Genomic DNA, 19,082 nt, shown 5'->3' on the forward strand with positions numbered 1-19,082 from the left:
CTTATTAGACTCTTACTGCAAATATTAGTGTGGTTTCAAAAACCCTCTCTAACATCAGGGTTACATCCTGAGAACCCGCAGATTATGTGCAAATCAGACTCTACTCACCAGCTCATTTGAAAAACAATTTGAGAGTGTGTCGAGGATGTCCGGAGGGGGTGTGTTCAGGCATCTAACCATCCTCCAAAGTGCACTGCTACTGCTAAAAGGCTGTTGCTAACAGGGTTCCAGAAAGAGGGAGGGACAGCCAGGGGGGGACATCCTTCTGTAAAGAGTAGGGGTGCTCCATGACAGGGGGAAGATGGGTGACTGCGGCTGTTCCGCTGGGAGCACAGGTCTCCAAAGGAAGAGGAAGTGGTAAGTTGGTCAGCAGGCCAGATTCTAGAGTTGGACAGGAAAGCAGAGGAAGACCTGGGCAAGGGTGCCGTCACGCAGGCAAGGGCTGGGACTGGACACATACACAGCAGCGCCTGGGCACTCAGCTCTCCAGGAGCTCTGGGGCTCAGGCAGGCAGACCCTAGGGAAATAAAGCGCAGATAGTCCCCAAATCTTGGCTGATTGTCAATTGTTCCCTTCCTTCTTTGGGCCTACTTTGGCCACGGGACCCGTCTTTTTGTTGCCTGAAAGACCTTATAGAGCATGGAGAAGAGAAATGAGCAAAGAGACAAAAGGTCAGCCTCAGGGTGGGAGGAGTGGGAACAGCCTGGGCTTAGACAAATTTGGACCGGGGATTTAGTCCCAGCCCTGTCACATACTGGACATGTGATCTTGGGCAAACTGCAAACTGCCAAGTGCTATGAGCCTTAGGTTCTTCACCTGTGAAGTGGGTTTGATAAGCCTTGTCTTGTAGAACTTCTAGAATGTATGTAATATAAGTAAAGTGCCTGGCACAGTGCCTGGCATTTATTGGATCTTTAATAAATAGCAGTAATTAATATGATTTTGACCCCAGACTTGACTCTATCACTCTCTCCTCTGGGATTGAGTGTGTGTGTGTGTGTGTGTGTGTGTGTGTGTTTCCATGGCATCTTGGAGAATATGCAGCACTCCAGGACACAAACCACGAAGTGAGCCCAAAGATGCTGCTTCGTAGATACTCTACAAGATGTCCCCGTTCATGGATATATTACTTAATTTGGATATGGGGAAGTCTTCCCCGGCTGAATGCAACTCAAAGCTCCTAGAATTTGAATCAAGGACTAACTCTGTTCCTCCCTCCCAGCTGCTCTAGACTGACTCTGTTCCTCCCTCCCAGCTGCTCTTCCATCCAAACCACTATTTTCACTCATCTCACCCCCACCAAAAGTCTAGCCCTCGCTTGGAGTTGGCCAAATCACACTCAAGATAATTAAAATGCCCTTTCAAAGGAGTGGGCTCTGGGCTTTCCCAGGCCAGGGAAAAAGTGCCAGCCCATGGGCACCACCTCAAAGAAATATCCCCCTATTCTCCGGAAATCCTGTAGGGAACGCATATAGAATGCGTGGTTTGTCCACTGGGCTCAGCGGCACCTTCCATCCCTGCCACAGGTGGAGACTTCGCTCTGGTTTACCCACAATCCCAAAGGAACTGCTAAGAGCAGTTTTCCATTTTAGACTTTTCTCTCACCTGTAAAACACTTGTAAGAATAAATGAGCCAGTGAGCCAGGGCTTTCATTTATTAAGATTTAATTTCTCATGCATTCTTTAGCCAAACAAATCCAAGTACAGAGCTTTAATTTCACTACCCAGCAGACTAACTGGGATACAGGAATCCTAGGATAACCATCCTTTACATTTCCCCCTCTACTTCTTGATCCCATCTCTCTTACTGCTGGGCTCTTCCATATTTCTTTTTTTTTTTTTTTTTTTTTTGGGCTCTTCCATATTTCTAAGGAAATTTCGCTATCAGTGCTATGCTAGTCTCTTCCAGATCAGAAAATAAAAGTTTCCCAATAGGTTTTCCAGAAGAGCAAAATTCTTATTCTTAAACCCGATAAACAGCAATAAACATGTAACCAGTATCATTCACGAGCCTAGACTCTGAAGCTAAAAAACCTTTTAGAAAGGTGAACGTTTAAAAAATACCAAAAAGATAAAATCTGCAATTCAGTCCTCCACTATTTAGAGCCTTGATTGCCCTCTTCAAACACAGAGTGGAGGATCTTCTTCAGACATCACTCAGGGCAGGAGAAGCTGCTAGATGGGACACTGGAACTTTCACTGGCCGTGGCCCTAGTACCACTGGCGGTGGCAACTCTGGGCCGGGCTCGCTCTTTTTCATCTCTCAGAGCTTCCTCATACCAGGATGAGAAGGAAGCGGGGTTGGTACCATTGACCTTGGCCAGAAACTGCAGGACTTTCATCTTGCTGGTTTCAGCGTGGGCCCTGGGACCCCACAGGAACTCGTAGCATGGAGGATCACTGTTAGGCACCTGCCGGTACTCCAGGTACTTTTCCTGCACAAAATCTTTGGTGATGAGCTTCCTGGGCTCCCCATAGATGAAATCCTTCCTCTCAGCACACACTCCAATCTTATTCAGCACCTCCCAGATCCTCTTCTCAGGGACACGGTTGCCCTCCACAAAGATCACACCCAGGATAAGGATCAGGAGGCCGGCCTTGGGCATGCCCTGGTCATCACTCAGCATCCCGTCGTAGGTGAGATTTAGGATTTTGACAAGCACATAGGAGTGGTTGATGGGGTCTACTTCCTTCACTTCAATGCCAAAGACAAGCTCCATGCACTCACAGGCTTTCCCGAAGATCACAGGGAAGTGGCCCTTGTGCTCTTTGATGACACTCTGCAGCATTTCTGCCTCTGTGATAAGCTCCTTTGTTACATACTTGGCACTCAGGAGCTGTACCAATTCAGCCACCTTCTGGTTTAGCACATCACTGAGCAAGGACTCAGGATCTGGTGGAGCCTGGGAGGTGCTCGGACCCTGTTTTGGGCTGCTGGAGCCCTCCTTTGGTTTGCTCAATGGAGTGGCTTTGACGGTGGTGAAGGAGGAGTCGGCTTTCTGAGAATTCTGGTGAACACTTGGTTTTCCAGCAGCAGGCACCACCTCTGGGGTGCCCTGGATCAAAGGAGAGAGAGAGGAGGCGGCAGTTTCCTTCTCAGTTACAGGAACCTGTGCACCCACCAGGCCCTGATCTCCTGTTTGGGCCTTAAGGTCTCCTTCAGGCTTGTGGCAGTGACTCTTCTTACTGAGAGGCATGATGACTTGTGTTGGGCCAGCAGGCAGGAGTGTGGGCAGGAGGTGGGGGATGGCAACCAACTGGCCTGAGGGAGAGACGGATCATGTGAGAAACTCGACTTTGTCCGCTCTGACAGAAAAGGCCCCCACCTCCCAAAGATACCAGGTAAGGAAGGGAGGAGGGTGGAGGGGACATCTGTATCTGACAGCCCTGCCTGGGACCTCTCACAGCTGAGAGAAAGGACAAGTTTCTTTGCCTGGGGCCCTCTCCATCCTCTCAGCCTTACCTTAGGGTCCTCACCTTTATACCTGGCAGGGCCTGAAACTCCTCTCTGTGATCACCACATACTGGGTCCGTTTAGACCAAGGCCCTCGCCTCTCCAAGACGCCCAATTTGGAAATAGAAGGAAGTTCAGCCTGACTGTATCTTCGGGGGTCCCCAGGGCTGACAGAAGGGATCAGGAAAAATTTCTGCGGAGGTTCCTCTAGGTTCTGTGGTGGGGCATACTCACAGTCCTTCCCGAGGACTTTGTATGTATGTATGTATTTAATTAACTTATTTATTTATCAAAGACTTTATTTGACAGAAAGAGAGAGACGGCAAGAGAGGGAACACAAGCGGGGGGGGGGTGAGAGAGGGAGAAGCAGGCTTCCCGCGGATCGGGGAGCCCGATGCGGGGCTCGATCCCAGGACCCTGGGACCATGACCTGAGCCGAAGGCAGCCGCTTAACGACCGAGCCACCCAGGCGCCCCAGGACTTCGCATGTATTCCTGACAAGGCCTGCACCCTTTCTCCTTTCTGCACACATGGGAATGAGACCCTCAGGCCAAGGCACCCATCTCCCGGGAACCACCCACAAAGAAGTACAGACAATTGGGGCAGACACCTTGCCTAAAGGCCCTGCCCTGAGCCTCCCAAGGCTGACAACAGGGAAGGGTATCTGTGCTTTCTGTCTGCGGGGAGGTCCCCTTAGCCCTCCACAAAGGTCTTCATCTTACGGCCCAGCCGAGCCCAGGACCCCTCCCGCTGACGGCCTGAGTTCACACCCCTCAAAAAAAGCCTCATGCCTTCAGACTCCCAAGATGGAGGTCCGGATACACCACACCGGGGGCTCTGCGTGGGGCTTTTAAGGCAGACAACGGGCAAGGGAGGGGTGAGGCGTGATTGGGCCCCTCAGTCCTGATCCTGGGTCCTCACCTTAACGCCTGCCAGAGCTTGGGACACGTCCCTCTGACGACCGGAGTCCGCTCCCGTCAGAGAAAGCCTCACATCCCCCAGACTCCTGATGGACGTCCTGATACACCACACCCGGGGCCCCGCGAGGGGCCTTCCGGGCAGACAACAAATGGCGGCTGGGGGCTTGGGCACCCTCTCTGCGGTGAGAGCTCCCCTCAGTCCTTTCTTGGGATCCTCACCTTAGCGCCAGCCAGGGCCTGGGACTTCTCCCTCTGGCAACCTGAATCTGCTTCCGTCCGGAAAAGCCTCACGTCCCTCAGACTCCCAAGATCGACGACCAGATACAACACATCCGGGGCCCTGAGCGGAGCATTCTGGGCAGGCGCTAGGGGCGGGGCGGAGGGATGTGGGGCGGGGCCGGGGGGGAGGGATGTGGGGCGGGGCCGGGGGGGGAGGGATGTGGGGCGGGGCCGGGGGGGAGGGATGTGGGGCGGGCCGGGGGGGAGGGATGTGGGGCGGGGCCGGGGGGGAGGGATGTGGGGCGGGGCCGGGGGGGGAGGGATGTGGGGCGGGGCCGGGGGGGAGGGATGTGGGGCGGGGCCGGGGGGGGAGGGATGTGGGGCGGGGCCGGGGGGGGAGGGATGTGGGGCGGGGCCGGGGGGGGAGGGATGTGGGGCGGGGCCGGGGGGGGAGGGATGTGGGGCGGGGCCGGGGGGGGAGGGATGTGGGGCGGGGCCGGGGGGGGAGGGATGTGGGGCGGGGCCGGGGGGGGAGGGATGTGGGGCGGGGCCGGGGGGGGAGGGATGTGGGGCGGGGCCGGGGGGGAGGGATGTGGGGCGGGGCCGGGGGGGGAGGGATGTGGGGCGGGGGCCGGGGGGGGAGGGATGTGGGGCGGGGCCGGGGGGGGAGGGATGTGGGGCGGGGCCGGGGGGGAGGGATGTGGGGCGGGGCCGGGGGGGGAGGGATGTGGGGCGGGGCCGGGGGGGGAGGGATGTGGGGCGGGGCCGGGGGGGGAGGGATGTGGGGCGGGGCCGGGGGGGGGAGGGATGTCGGGCGGGGCCGGGGGGGGGAGGGATGTCGGGCGGGGCCGGGGGGGGAGGGATGTCGGGCGGGGCCGGGGGGGGGAGGGATGTCGGGCGGGGCCGGGGGGGGAGGGATGTCGGGCGGGGCCGGGGGGGGGGAGGGATGTCGGGCGGGGCCGGGGGGGGGGAGGGATGTCGGGCGGGGCCGGGGGGGGGAGGGATGTCGGGCGGGGCCGGGGGGGGGAGGGATGTCGGGCGGGGCCGGGGGGGGAGGGATGTCGGGCGGGGGTGCGGGGAGGCGCAAACCCTCCGAGGTGAGATTTCCCCTCAGTCTTTTTCCGAGTCCTCACCTTAACGCCTGCCAGAGCCTGGGACACGTCCCTCCGAAGATCTGAGTCCACACCCCAACGATGAAGCCTCACGTCCCTCAGACTCCTAAGGCAGAAGTTAGGATACGTCACTTCCAGAAACTCTGCCTGGGGCCTTCCAGGGATGACTTGGGGGCAGGGCGGGACTGCCGGCCCCTTCTGTCTGGTGAGAGGTCCCATCGCTCCTTGTAGTTCTTTACTCCTAAAACGACTCCTTCTGCTGACGAGAGTCCAACCCCCTCAGAGTAAACCTCACCTCCCCTAAATTCCCGAAGTCAGGACACAACACATCCCTGTACTCAGCCTGGTGTTTCCCAGGGCTGATAGTAGAGTGGGGTGGGTTCCAATCTACTCAGGATGGGAAAACCCCTGAGTCCTTACCTTGACTTCTTGCACTGGCTGAGCGCCCTCTCTCTGTTGAGCTGAGACCTCACCCATCAGGTCAAGGCCCTTCTCTCACCAAGATACTAGTGAGGCTGGGTCTTAGCATGACCGGTCTGTGTGAGGTCTGTAGGAGCTGACAGTAAGGGCAGGGTAGTTTCTTTGTGGCTCCCTACATATCGTGGGTTGGGGGTTTATACTCAGTCCTCCACAAGTACTTATATTTCTTCCTGATACGGCCTGTACCCCCTGCCTTCACAAGGTCCCTATCTCCGTGAGATGCCGACCACACAAACGCAGGTGATAGTTGAGTGGTAGTTGATACCTGTTCCTGGGGCATCCCAGGGCTGAAAGCAGGTGTGCATTCCTGTAGGGCCCCTCTGTTTGGGGTGGGTGGCTAATTCAGCCAATGTGATGCTTAGAACCCTCCGTGAGGGTTCTCACCTTGATGCCTGGCAGGGCCTGGGACTCCTCCCTCTGCTGACCTGAGTCCTGCCTCCTCAGATCAAAGCCCTTACCTCCCTGAAAATGTACCCCCTCTCCAGTGGAAATCAGGGTCTGTGACATCTGGCCATCATGTCCCAAGGTCTCCCAAGGCTAACAGCTAGGCTAGGATGGGCATGGGGACCAATCTCTTCTGTGGTGGCGGTTCTTAGTTATCCCTTAGGATCATAACCTTGACTTCTGGCATGTAGTTGGCCTGTTCCCTCTGTGGACTTGAGCCCATCCACTTTAAACCAAGAGTGGAGCACAGCAACCCAAGTTTGCCATCTTGGCACATTCAGGTAAGGCAACAAATCTGTAAATAATTTAAGGACAGTTGACATATTTCTAATATTCTGAATCCATCAGAACATTTTAGAGTTGTCTCCATAAAGGTCTTGAACATTTTTGTGAAGCTTTTTCTTAGGTAATCTTTGGATTTTCATGCTGTGGTGAATGGGATATTTAAAAAAAATTCGTAATGTGTTTATTATCCTACACTTTTTGCATTTTCCTAGAGACAAATGAATAAAAGGTTGCAGTGTCAATGAGAGAAATGGAAGTGTTTTTATAAAATTTAATTTTTCCAGCTTTATTGAACTGTACTTGACAAATAAAAATTATATGCTTTTAAGGTATACAATGTGATGCTTAGATATAGATTGTGAAATGATTATGACAGTCAAGCTAATTAACATAGCCCTCACCTCACATAGTTACCGTTTTGTGTGTGTGTGTGGTGAGAACACTTAAAGTCAACTCTCTCAGCAAATTTTAAGTGTACCGTAAAGTATGGTCAACTGTAATCACCATGCTGAATATTAGGTCTGCAGAACTTATTCATTCCGCATAACTGAACCTTTATACCCTCTTACCACAATCTCTCCATTTCCTGCACACCTCAGCCCCTGGCAACCACCATCCCACTCTGCTTTTATGAATTCAACTTTGTTAGATTCCACATATAATTGAGATTATGCAGTATTTGTCCCTTTCCGTCTGACTTATTACACTTAGAATAATGGCCTCCAGGTTCTTCAGTATTGTCACAAATAGCAAGATTTCCTTTTTGTAAAAAGCTGAATAATATTGCAATGACACAATGGAATATAATATTTATTAATTAATGATCTATAATAATTAGTATGTATCACATTTCTATATATATATATCTCACATTTTTATATGTATCTCTCATTTTCTTTATCCATCTGTCCATTAACTGACACTAGGTTATTTCCTTATCTTGGCTTTTGCAAGTAATGCTGCAATGAACATGGAGTGCAGATAGCTCTTTCAGATACTGATTTCATTTTCCTTTGGATACATACCCAGAAATGGATTGCTGGATCATATGGGAGTTCTATTTTTAATTTGTTGAAAAACCTTCATGCTGTCTTCCATAATGGTTGTACCAATTTACATTCCCACTGTGCAAGAATACCCTTTTCTCCACATTTTTTGATAATAGCCATCCTCACAGGTGAAAGGTGATACCTCATTGTGGTTTTGATTTGCATTTCCCTGATGATTAGTGATGCTGAGCACCTTTTCATATACCTATTGGCCATTTGTATGTCTTCTTTGGAGAAATGTCTATTCTGGTCCTTTGCCCATATTTTTAAATTCAGGTTGTTTGTTGTTCATGTTACTTATATATTTTGGATATTAACTCTAATCAGATAGATGATTTGCAAATATTTTCTTCCATTCAGTAGGCTGCCTTTTCACACTGTTGATTGTTCCCATTGCCTATGCAGAAGCTCTTCAGTTTGATACAATCCCACTTTTCTATTTTTGCTTTTGTTGTCTGTGCTTTGGGTGTCATAACCAAAAAATCATTGCTAAGACCAATGTCTATTTTTTTTCTAGTAGTTTTAAAGTTTCAGGTCTTACATTTAAGTCTTTAATCCATTTGGAGTTGATTTTTGTGTGTTGTGTGAGATAGAGGTCCAATTTCAGTTTTCTGCATGTGTATATCCTGTTTTCCCAATCATTTTTGGAGGAACCTTCCTTTCCCCATTGTGTACACTTGACACTCTTTTTTTAAAAAAAGATTTTATTTATTTATTTATTTATTTATTTATTTATTTATTTATTTATTTGACAGAGAGAGACACAGCGAGAGGGGAACACAAGCAGGGGAAGTGGGAGAGGGAGAAGCAGGCCTCCCACAGAGCAGGGAGCCTGTCGCGGGGCTTGATCCAAGGGCCCTGGGATCATGACCTGAGCCGAAGGCAGAAGCTTAAAGACTGAGCCACCCAGGCACCCCACACTCTTGGCACTCTTGTCCAAGCTCACTTGACTGTAGATGTGTGGACTTATTTCTGATCTCTTTATTCTGTTTCATTGGTCTGTATATTTTTTACCATACTGTTTGGTTACCTTAGATTTCTAACGTATTTTGAAATCAAGAAGTGTAACGCTTCCAGCTTTGTTCTTTTTGCGTATGTTTGCTTTGGCTATTCAGGATTGTTGTGGTTCTGTATAAAATTTTAGAACTGTTTTTTTTCTATTTCTGTAAAGAATACCTGTGGAATTTTGATAGGGATTGTATTGAATCTGTAGACCACTTTGGGTGGATTTTTTAACACTATCAATTCTTACAATCCATGAACATAGAAGTCTTTCCATTTGTCTCTGTGTTCTTTAATTTCCTTCATTGATGTTTTATAATTTCCAGTGTATAAGTCTTTTACCTCTTTGGTTACATTCATTCTTAAATACTTTATTCTTTTTGTTGCTATTGTGAATTGGATTGATTTCTTAATTTCCATTTTGTTTTCTTAAAAATTTTTTTGAAGACTTTATTCATTTATTTGAGAGAGAGCGAAAGTGATCACAAGAGAGGGATCACAGAGGCAGAGGGAGAAGCAGACTCGCTGCTGAGTGGAGAGCCCGATGCGGAACTCAATCCCAGGACCCTGAGATCATGACCTGAGCTGAAGGCAGACGCTTAACTGACTGACCCACCCAGGCACCTTTAATTTCCATTTTCAGTTGTTCATTGTGCATAGAAACAGCACTGATTTTTGTGTTGGTTTTTGTATCCTGAAACTTTACTGAATTTCTTTATTATTACTAATAGTTTTTTGCCGTTGTTGAGAATTTTCTATTTATATGATCATGATAATGATCCGCTTAGCGTTTCTTCTAAGGCAGGTCTAGTGGTGCTGAACTCCCTCAGCTTCTGTTTGAGGAAGTCTTCATTGCTTCTTCATTTCTGAAGGACAGCTTTGCCAAGTATAGTATTTATGTTCATGTATTTCATTATTAACCTTTTAATGTCCGTGGGATGAGTAGTGATGGTCCCTATTTCATTTCTGATATTGGTAATTCTGTTTTTTTTTTTTCTTGGTAAGCCTGACTAGAAGTTTATCAATTTTATTGATCTTTCCAAAGAACCAGCCTTGGGTTTCATTGATTTTCTTTATTGTTTTCAATTTCATTGTTATTTGCTCTGTTTTTCTCTCTGCTTTCTCTAAACTTTGTTAAGTTGTTGTTTGTTAAGTACTTTTATTGTCACTCAGGTAAAAATATATATTTTAAATCTCTCTCTGAGCTTTTTTCTTTGACCCATGAATTATTTAGAAGTGTGTTATTTAATTTCCAAATATTTAGGGGATACTCTACCTTCTTGCTATGGCTTTTTAGTGTAATTGCATTGCAGCTTATGAACATACTTTGTATGATCTCGGTTCTTCTGAATTTGTTAAGGTGTGTTTAATGGCTCTGAACCTTTTTCTATCTTGATAAATATTTTATGTCACTTGAGAATAATATACATTCTGTTGTTGTTGGATGGAGTATTTTATAAATGTCAAGTAGATCAAGTTGATTGATAGTACTGTTCAGGTCACCCATATCCCTACTGATTTTCTGCCTGTTTGATCTATCAACTACTGACAGAGTAGTATTGAAGTCTCCAAATAGAATAGTGGATTTGTCTATTTCTCCTTTCATCTCTGTCAGATTTTGCTTCACATATTCTGACACTTTGTTTTTAGTCACATATACATTTAATATCTTCTTGGAGAATTGACTCCTTTTTCAGTATGTAATGCCCTTCTGTATCCCTGATGATCTCCCTTGCTCTAAAGTCTGCTTCTGTGAAATTAATATAGCTACAACAGCTTTCCTTTGATTATTGTTAGTATGGTATAATTTTTTCCATCCCTTACTTTAGGCCTATCTTAATCTTTGTATTTAATATCAATTTCTTATAGACAAAATATGATTGGATATTGTTTTCTATCACTTTGTCTATCTGTGTCTTTTAACTATGTATATAGGCCATTCAAATTTAAAGTGTTGATATAGTTGGATTAATATTTATCATGTTTGTAACTGTTTTCTATTTGTTTCATTTATTTTACATTTCCTTTTTCTCCTTTTTTCCCACCTTCTTTGATTTTGAGTACTTAATATGATTCCATTTTAACTCCTCTTATCACTTAGTATATCAAAGATACCTTTTTACAGCTTTATTGAGACATAATTGACATATAATATTGTGTAGGTTTTAAGGTAGGCAACATAATAATTTGATATACGTATGTATATATGCATATACATATACATATACATATGTATTGCAAAGTGATTACCCCAATAAGGGTGGTTTAACATGTCCAGTACTTCATATAGTTACAATTTGTGTGTGTGTGTGTGTGTGTGTGTGTGTGTGTGTGTGTGTGTGTGTGGTGAGAACTTTTAAAATCTATTCTTTTAGCCACTTTCAAGAATCAACACAGTATTATAAATTGTAATTATCATACTGTATATTCTATCCCTACAACTTACTCATCTTATAACTGGAAGTTTGTACCCTTTGTCCACCTTCACCCATTTCCACTCCCCCACCTCCACCCTGGCAACCACCAATCTGTTCTCTGTTTCTATGAGTTTGGTTTTTTGGATTCTACATGTAAGTGAGACCTTACAGTATTTGTCTTTCTCTGTCTGACTTATCAAATATGTATTTTTTTAATTAGAAGTATTTTTTATTTTCCTTATTTAGTGAGCCCTCCTGGTATATGAAAAACATGATTAAGAAAATTCAACTAACATTTATTATTTTGGTGAAATATGGCATTGATTTTTTTTTAAAAAAATCATTTGCACAAAAGCAATCTTGGTTATAAAGCAATGGCATATCTCACCAAAATATATGTCTTTAAAAGTTTTTAACAATTTCCCTAGTTTACAATTACATTTTTAATTCATAAAAGTCTACCTTGAAATAACACTTAGCTGCTTCACATGTACTATATATATTTTATCAAAGGGTATTCCCAATTCCTTCCTATTATTCATTTTTCTCACACATATACTATAATCATCCAATACATTATTACTAGGCAGTTATCAGTTAGATCAATTAAGAATAAGAAAAATAAATCATTTTATTTCTTCTTCATTTATAGCTTCTCTAATGCTCTACCCTTCTTTACTTAGATTGAAGTCTTTGACCCATGTTATTTCCCTTCTGCCTGAAGAACTTCTTTTTAGCATTTCTTTCAAGGTGCATGTATAGGCAATACCCTCAGTTGTTATTTGTCTGAGGAATTCTTTATTTTCTCTTCCATTTCTGAAGAACAGTTTTGCTGGATATGGAATTCTAGGTTTGTGGATTTTTTTTCTTTCAATACTTTAAATGTTTCACTTCACACCTCTTTTCTGCATAGTTTCTGTAATTCTACTGTCCACTGTAATTTTTATATCTATGTATTAGTTTCCTAGGGTAACCTCAGACTGGGTACCTTAAAACAGAAATGTATTCTTTTTTATTATTTATTTATTTATTTAAAAATATTTTATGTATTTATTTGTCAGCGAGAGAGAGAGAGTGAGAGCACAAGCAGAGGGAGCAGCAGGTAGAGGGAGAAACGGGCTTCCTGCTGAGCAAGGAGTCCGATGCAGGACTCAATCCCAGGACCCTGAGATCATGACCTGAGCTTAAGGCAGACACTTAACCAATTGAGCCACCCAGACATCCTTGTATTCTTTTTTAGATTTACTTATTTATTTTAGAGTGGGGGGAGGGGCAGAGGGAAAGAGGGAGAGAGTCTTAAGCAAACTCTTCACTGAATGTGGAACCTGATGCGGGGCTCAATCTCACAACCCTGAGATCATGACTTCATCCGAAACCGAGAGTCAGATGCTTAACCAACTGTGCCATCCACGTGCCCCCAGAAATGTATTCTTTCACAGTTCTGGAGGCCTGAAGTCTGAAATCAAGGTGTTGGCAGGACTGCACTTCCCAAGACTCTAGGGAAAAATTCCTCCTTGCTTTTTCCATCTTCTGGTGGCTCCAGGCATTCCTTGACTTGGGGCTGCATAATTTGAATATCTGCCCCCATCTTCTCATGACCTTCTCCCCTGTGTCTCTCCTTTGTGTATTTTGTATCTTTTCCCGTTCTTATGACATTTGTCTTTGGATTTAGGGCCCATCCAGATAACCCAGGATGGTCTTATCTTGGTATTCTTTAATTAATTACATTTGCAAATAACTTCTCTTTTTAAGATTTTATTTATTTATTTATGTGAGAGAGAAAGAGAGAGAAAGAGCACATGCATGCACATGAGCTGGGGGGAGGGGCAGAGGGAAAAAGAGGGAGAAGCAGATTCCCCGCTGAGTGTGGAACCTGAAGCCAGGCTCTATCTCCTGACCTGGAGATCATGACCTGAACCGAAACCAAGAGTCAGACGCTTAAGCACCCAGGAGCCCCAAGATTTCATTCTTTTTGATGGCTGAGTAAAATTCCATTGTATGTATACACACTACATCTTCTCTATCCATTCATCAGTCTGTGGACATTTGGGCTCTCTCCATAGTTTGGCTGTTGTTGATAATGCTGCTATAAGCATCAGCGTTCATGTACCCCTTCAAATCTGTATTTTTGTATCCTTTGGGTAGATACCCAGTAGTGCAATTGCTGGATCGTAGGGTACTTCTATTTTTAACTTTTTGAGGGACCTCCATACTGTTTTCCAGAGTGGCTGCACCAGTTTGCATTCCCACCAACAGTGTAAGAGGGTTCCCCTTTCTGCCCATTCTCACCAACATCTGTTGTTTCCTATGTTGTTAATTTTAGCCATTCTGACAGGTGTGAAGTGGTATCTCATCATGGTTTTGATTTGTATTTCCCTGATGATGAGTGAGGTTGATCATCTTTTCATGTGCCTGTTAGCCATCTGTATGTCTTCTCTGGGAAAATGTTTATCACATATTCTGCCTGTTTCTTAACTGGATTGTTTTTTGGGTGTTGAGTTTGATAAGTTCTTTATAGATTTTGGATACTAGTCCTTTATCAGATATGTTGTTTACAAATATCTTCTCCCATTCCGTAGGCTGCCTTTTAGTTTTGTTGATTGTTTCCTTTACTGTGCAGAAGCTTTTTATCTTGATGAAGTCCCAATAGTTCATTTTTGCTTTTCTTTCCCTTGCTTCTGGCAACATGTGTAGTAAGAAGTTGCTATGGCCGAGGTCAAAGAGGTTGGTGCTTGTGTTCTCCTCTAGGATTTTGATGGTTTCCTGTCTCACGCTTAGGTCTTTCATCCATTTTGAATCTATTTTTGTTTATGGTGTCAGAAAGTGGTCCGTTTCATTCTTCTGCATGTTGCTGTCCAGTTTTCCTAACGCCATTATATTGTAGTTTCTTGAATGCAAATACTCAGAACAACTTTCAGCATGTGAATATCTGCACCCTCTCCATCTATGCTGCAAAAGACCTAAGTCTGGATAATACTCTTTTTGAGATGAACATAACCCCTCAGGTTTAAAACAATACTAGACTACTTGGTAGGGCAAGTTTATTTTTATTTATTTTTATTTTTATTTTATTTATTTTTTTATCATTATGTTCAGTTAGCCAACATATAGTAGAGCAAGTTTAATTCACTGAAGTCTTGACAGAAATGATTGCCTTGAAGCCTTGAAGGCACTGCTTTCAGGCTGAAAATAGAAATCTGAGAAGTGCAACATGGACATTGGGAAAATGGGGAGGGATGGAAAAGTTACCTAGAAGTAGCCAAGAAGTGAGTGTTCTTCAAGGCACATAAGGGAAATTTGTAGGAAAGAAGTGAGATGATTCACATATCTACCAAGACTTAAATATTAAATGTCACATTACCTTGGAGGGATCTTAGGTAAGGCATCCAAAATAGTAGGTCGTGCTTGCTGGAAGGTGGGAGAGAACAGCATGAAGTACTGAATGGGGTGGCTATGGTGAAAGGCTTGGAGGAAGCATCCTCCCTCTGCCGTATGGGCAGTCAGAATTGAACATGAGATGAGGGAAGGTGGAAGGTCATTCTGGGAAGGCTCTTTAGAGTCGTTTAAAAATGACCTCTTCCTCCAATTAGAGAATTTTGTCTTTCAGGATCCCCTTAACACTGCACCCCCCCCACTCCCCGAGGTATCAAGAGTGGTGCTTTTTAATGTTCAAGCTACTCAAGAGTTACCATTGCCAGGGAAATTCCTTGGTGACAAAACAAAGCCTAAGGTTATGGTTCTTCACTGTCTGGGAAGGGATATATATAGGGAAATGACAAAAATTATTTAGACATTCAAAGAACTGAAACCTTTGTCATTTGGCTCTGGTGAAATACATAATCAGTTTTAGCATGCACCTGGAAATGTAGAACTAAAACATTAATGAGTCATCATTCCAAAGTTTTCATGTTTAAAAACTAAACATCCTGTCTTATTGAATTTGGGAAATCTTTAGTATTTCTTCAAATAATTTAAGACAAATAGTTTAGCATTTATATATATATATATATATATAGCTAAGAAATATGCTTAACAATGGGAACCATGTTAAATAAAGCATAGCAGAAGTTTATCTCTTTTACCATAAAATAATGCACTCCACCTTGTAATATTTCTAGACAATTGAGACATGCTTAAAACAGGTAATAAAAGCCACATGCATTTCTTTTCCCCTTACACCCCCAGAATTTACCACTGTGAACAATTTCTATATATTCTTCCAGAGGAGTTTTATATGTATACTAACATTTATATGAAGAATTTTAAATTATGATATCTTCTTGGACTTACTGTTCTGCATCTTGGTCTTACACTTAACATTAGATCTTGGACATTTTTCCATGTTAATATATATCTGACTATCTCTTTATTTTCACTGAGTAATACGGTCTTTAAGAATTTTCTAGTTTCTCATATTACAAATAATATGGCAATAAACATTCCTCTGTCTTAGTGTATTTACGTGACAGTTTTTGTGGGATAAATTCCCATAAATGGAATTGCTTGATCAAAAATGTATGCACATTTTATAATTTGTTAGTTACTGTCACATTTTCTTGCAAAATTGTGCCAATTTATACTCTCACAGTGTTCAAAAACACTTGTTTCTCTTACATTCTTGCCAACACATTTTAATCTTTGCCAATATGATTGGAGAAATGACATCTGAGAGTTTTAATTTGCCTTTTACAATTATTAGTAAAGATGGTTTTAAATGCATATTGGACAGCTTTATTTCTTATTCTGTGATTTCCTTTTTGCTTGCTCGCCTGTTTTCTATTAGGGTTGTCTGTTTATTTTCTTTATGGATCTGTAGTTGTTAATATAACAGCAACAATGATAGGTAACATTGTTAGAGCACCTAACTGTGTGCCAGAAATACATTAAATACTTTATAGTTATTATTTTATTTATTCTCCACAAGAACCCAAAAGGGAAAAGAGTACATTGGCCCTACCTGACAACAAAACTTAAGTACAGAAAGGTGAAGTAACTTGCCCAAGGTTGTATAGTAAGTAGCTGCACTGGAATTTGAACCCTTGGAGTTTGTATCCATAGTTTACTCTCCTAATTGGAATTACATTGAATTTATACATTAATTTGGCAAGAATTGATAGCTTTACTGAGATTTCCCCTGACCACTGCTCTCCATTTGTTTAGATTTTTAAAATACCTTTCAATGAAAATTTTATAATTTTGTGTATGATGGTCTTGCACATCTTCCATTGGATTTATTTCTAGGTATCTAGTATTTTTGTGGCTAATAGAAAATACATTAAAATTTTTCTTTTTTAGGGGCGCCTGGTGGCTCAGTCATTAAGCGTCTGCCTTCGGCTCAGGTCATGATCCCAGGGTCCTGGGATCGAGCCCCGCATCGGGCTCCCTGCTCAGTCGGGAAGCCTGCTTCTCCCTCTCCCACTCCCCGTGCTTGTGTTCCCTCTCTCGCTGTCTCTCTCTCTGTCAAATAAATTTTAAAAATCTTAAAAAATTTTTTTTCTTTTTTTAAAAAATCTTTTTTTAAAGTAATCTCTACACCCAATGTGGGGCTCGAACTCAGAACCCTGAGATTAAGAGTAGCATGCTCCACTGACTGAGCCAGTCAGGTACCCTGATATTAAAATATTAAAATTTTTCAATTGCAATTTCTAACTCTTTATTGCTAGTGTGTACAAATGAAATTGATTTTTGTATGCTGATATCACTTTCAGCAAGGTAAATGAACCCACTCCTTAGTTCCAAAAAATTTGTCTGTATGTTCTCTTGGTTTTTTATGTAGATAAACTTATCTGTGATTGATATCAGTCCTGTTTTCTTCCTTTCCAAACCTAACACCTTTTGTTTCTTTTTCTTGTCTTACAGTACTAGGAATTCTACTACAGTGCTGAATAGATAAAATTCTAGTCCATTTTTTAACAGCTAGACTCTTATAGATTCACAGTGAACATATCCATATTAAAAGTAAGCCCCTCAGTTAATCAATCTGCTACCAGTTATATAGCAGTTCTATAGCATTATATTTAATTATATTTATTATATACATATAGCATATCTACCAGTTACATAGCATTACTATGTGTCAGGTACTATTCTGCATGCTTTCTATATGTTAGCTCATTAAATCCACCTAAAATTCTGTGAGGCAGGAACAAATGTTATCTTTATTCTGTAGGTGATGAATCTAAGGCACCCAGAGAATATGTTATTTGTTCCATGTCACATGACTAGTAAGGGACAGCGTCCACGTGGTGTTGTTCTAAAGTCCATCCTTTTTTTTTTAGTTTCTTTGTTTCTTTGTTTCTTTGTTTCTTTCTTCCTTTCTTCCTTTCTTCCTTCCTTCCTTTCTTTCTTTTTTTGAGAGAGAGAGAGAAAGAAAGAACAAGCAGGGAGGAGGGTCAGAGTGAGAGGGAGAAGCAGACTTTCTGCCGAGCAGGGAGCCCATTGTGGGACTTGATCCCAGGACCCTGAGATCACGACCCAGGCCGAAGGCAGATGCTTAACCAACTGAACCACCCAGGCGCCCCCTAAAGTCCATCCTTTTAACTATTCTGTCAAACAGAATTAAAATTATATTATAATGCATTTACTTTTTTAAAAAAGATTTTATTCTTAAGTAATCTCTGCACCTAACTTGGGGCTCAAACTTATAACCCTATCAAGAGTTGCATGCTTTACCAACTGAGCCAGCCAGGTGCCCCTTCTAATGCATTTACTTTAAGTAGTAGATGGAACTGTAATGCCACTTGCCTATTTTAAAACAACAATTGCTATAAGTTATGTTTATCTTGAAGGTGTGGAGAAATGCAAACCATCTTAAATCATATGTATATGGAAATATAAAAAGAGGTCTCCTCTTGCCAGGTAATGTCTTTTTTTTTTTTTTAAAGATTTTATTTATTTATTCATGAGTGACAGAGGGGGGAAAGAGAGAGAGAGAGAGAGAGAAGCAGAGGGAGAAGCAGGCTCCCAAGGAGCAGGGAGCCCGATGTGGGACTCGATCCCAGGACCCCGGGACCACGACCCGAGCCGAAGGCAGACGCCCAACCATCTGAGCCACCCAGGCGCCCTGCCAGGTAATGTCTTAATCTTCCTTTGCCTCTATGATCGCATGCAGACCATGTGAGCTGGGTTCTCCAATATGGTGAGTAATTAAATACCAAATGGTGATCTAAAGTAGAACAATGATCAAAGCATAGTGAGTAGATTGCTTAGGTGTATGTAATAGTGAATAGTGTATTTTTCCCTAAAGAGTTTAAAACCAGGACTTCTACATACAAACTCTGGTTAGTTTAAGAAGACTCACTGGTGTTTCCAAAATTGGTGTGATATCACTGGCAGATCTTTTTGTTCATGTGTAATTATACTTGGGTAGTATTTCTAAGGTAGAGAGGAACATTTTCCTATCCAGAGCCAGTCAGAAGCAAAATGCCAGTGCCACTCATATGGACTGAGTCCATTTTGCAGCCTCTGTAATGGAATGATAGGTTGACAACTAACAATGTGAACCTGCTTATAGGAGCTCTGAGCCACTTATTTATATGATCCACTTATTTATAACTTATGAGTGACAATGAGTGGGTGAAAGTCATGCAGGTTTTGTTTTGATTGCATTACGTCTGTAAGCACAAATGAGACTTCTATATAGGTGACATTTGCTATAGTTTTATATAGGTGACATTTTTATATAGGCGCATATAGCGCTT

The 19,082-nt window shown here is 43.4% G+C and overlaps 1 protein-coding gene across 3 annotated transcripts; it reads right to left on the reverse strand.

Moving 5' to 3' along the window:
* Positions 1–1,677: 1,677 nt before the first annotated feature.
* LOC113930873 (putative MAGE domain-containing protein MAGEA13P) lies at positions 1,678–5,796 on the reverse strand. Of its 3 annotated transcripts, none has more exons than XM_027608451.2 (2): positions 5,727–5,796; positions 1,678–3,262 (listed from the first exon to the last, which is right to left on the reverse strand). In XM_027608451.2, the coding sequence occupies exon 2, from the start codon at positions 3,195–3,197 to the stop codon at positions 2,154–2,156; it is 1,044 nt and encodes a 347-aa protein (XP_027464252.2). In that variant the 5' UTR covers positions 3,198–3,262; positions 5,727–5,796; the 3' UTR covers positions 1,678–2,153. The 3 variants fall into 3 exon arrangements, with proteins under 3 accessions (XP_027464252.2, XP_027464250.2, XP_027464251.2); XM_027608449.2 differs by lacking the exon at positions 5,727–5,796 and adding an exon at positions 4,594–4,711; XM_027608450.2 differs by lacking the exon at positions 5,727–5,796 and adding an exon at positions 4,376–4,585.
* Positions 5,797–19,082: the final 13,286 nt, after the last annotated feature.

This window comes from Zalophus californianus, chromosome X (genome assembly GCF_009762305.2).
Source record: "Zalophus californianus isolate mZalCal1 chromosome X, mZalCal1.pri.v2, whole genome shotgun sequence".
NCBI lineage: Eukaryota > Metazoa > Chordata > Mammalia > Carnivora > Otariidae > Zalophus > Zalophus californianus.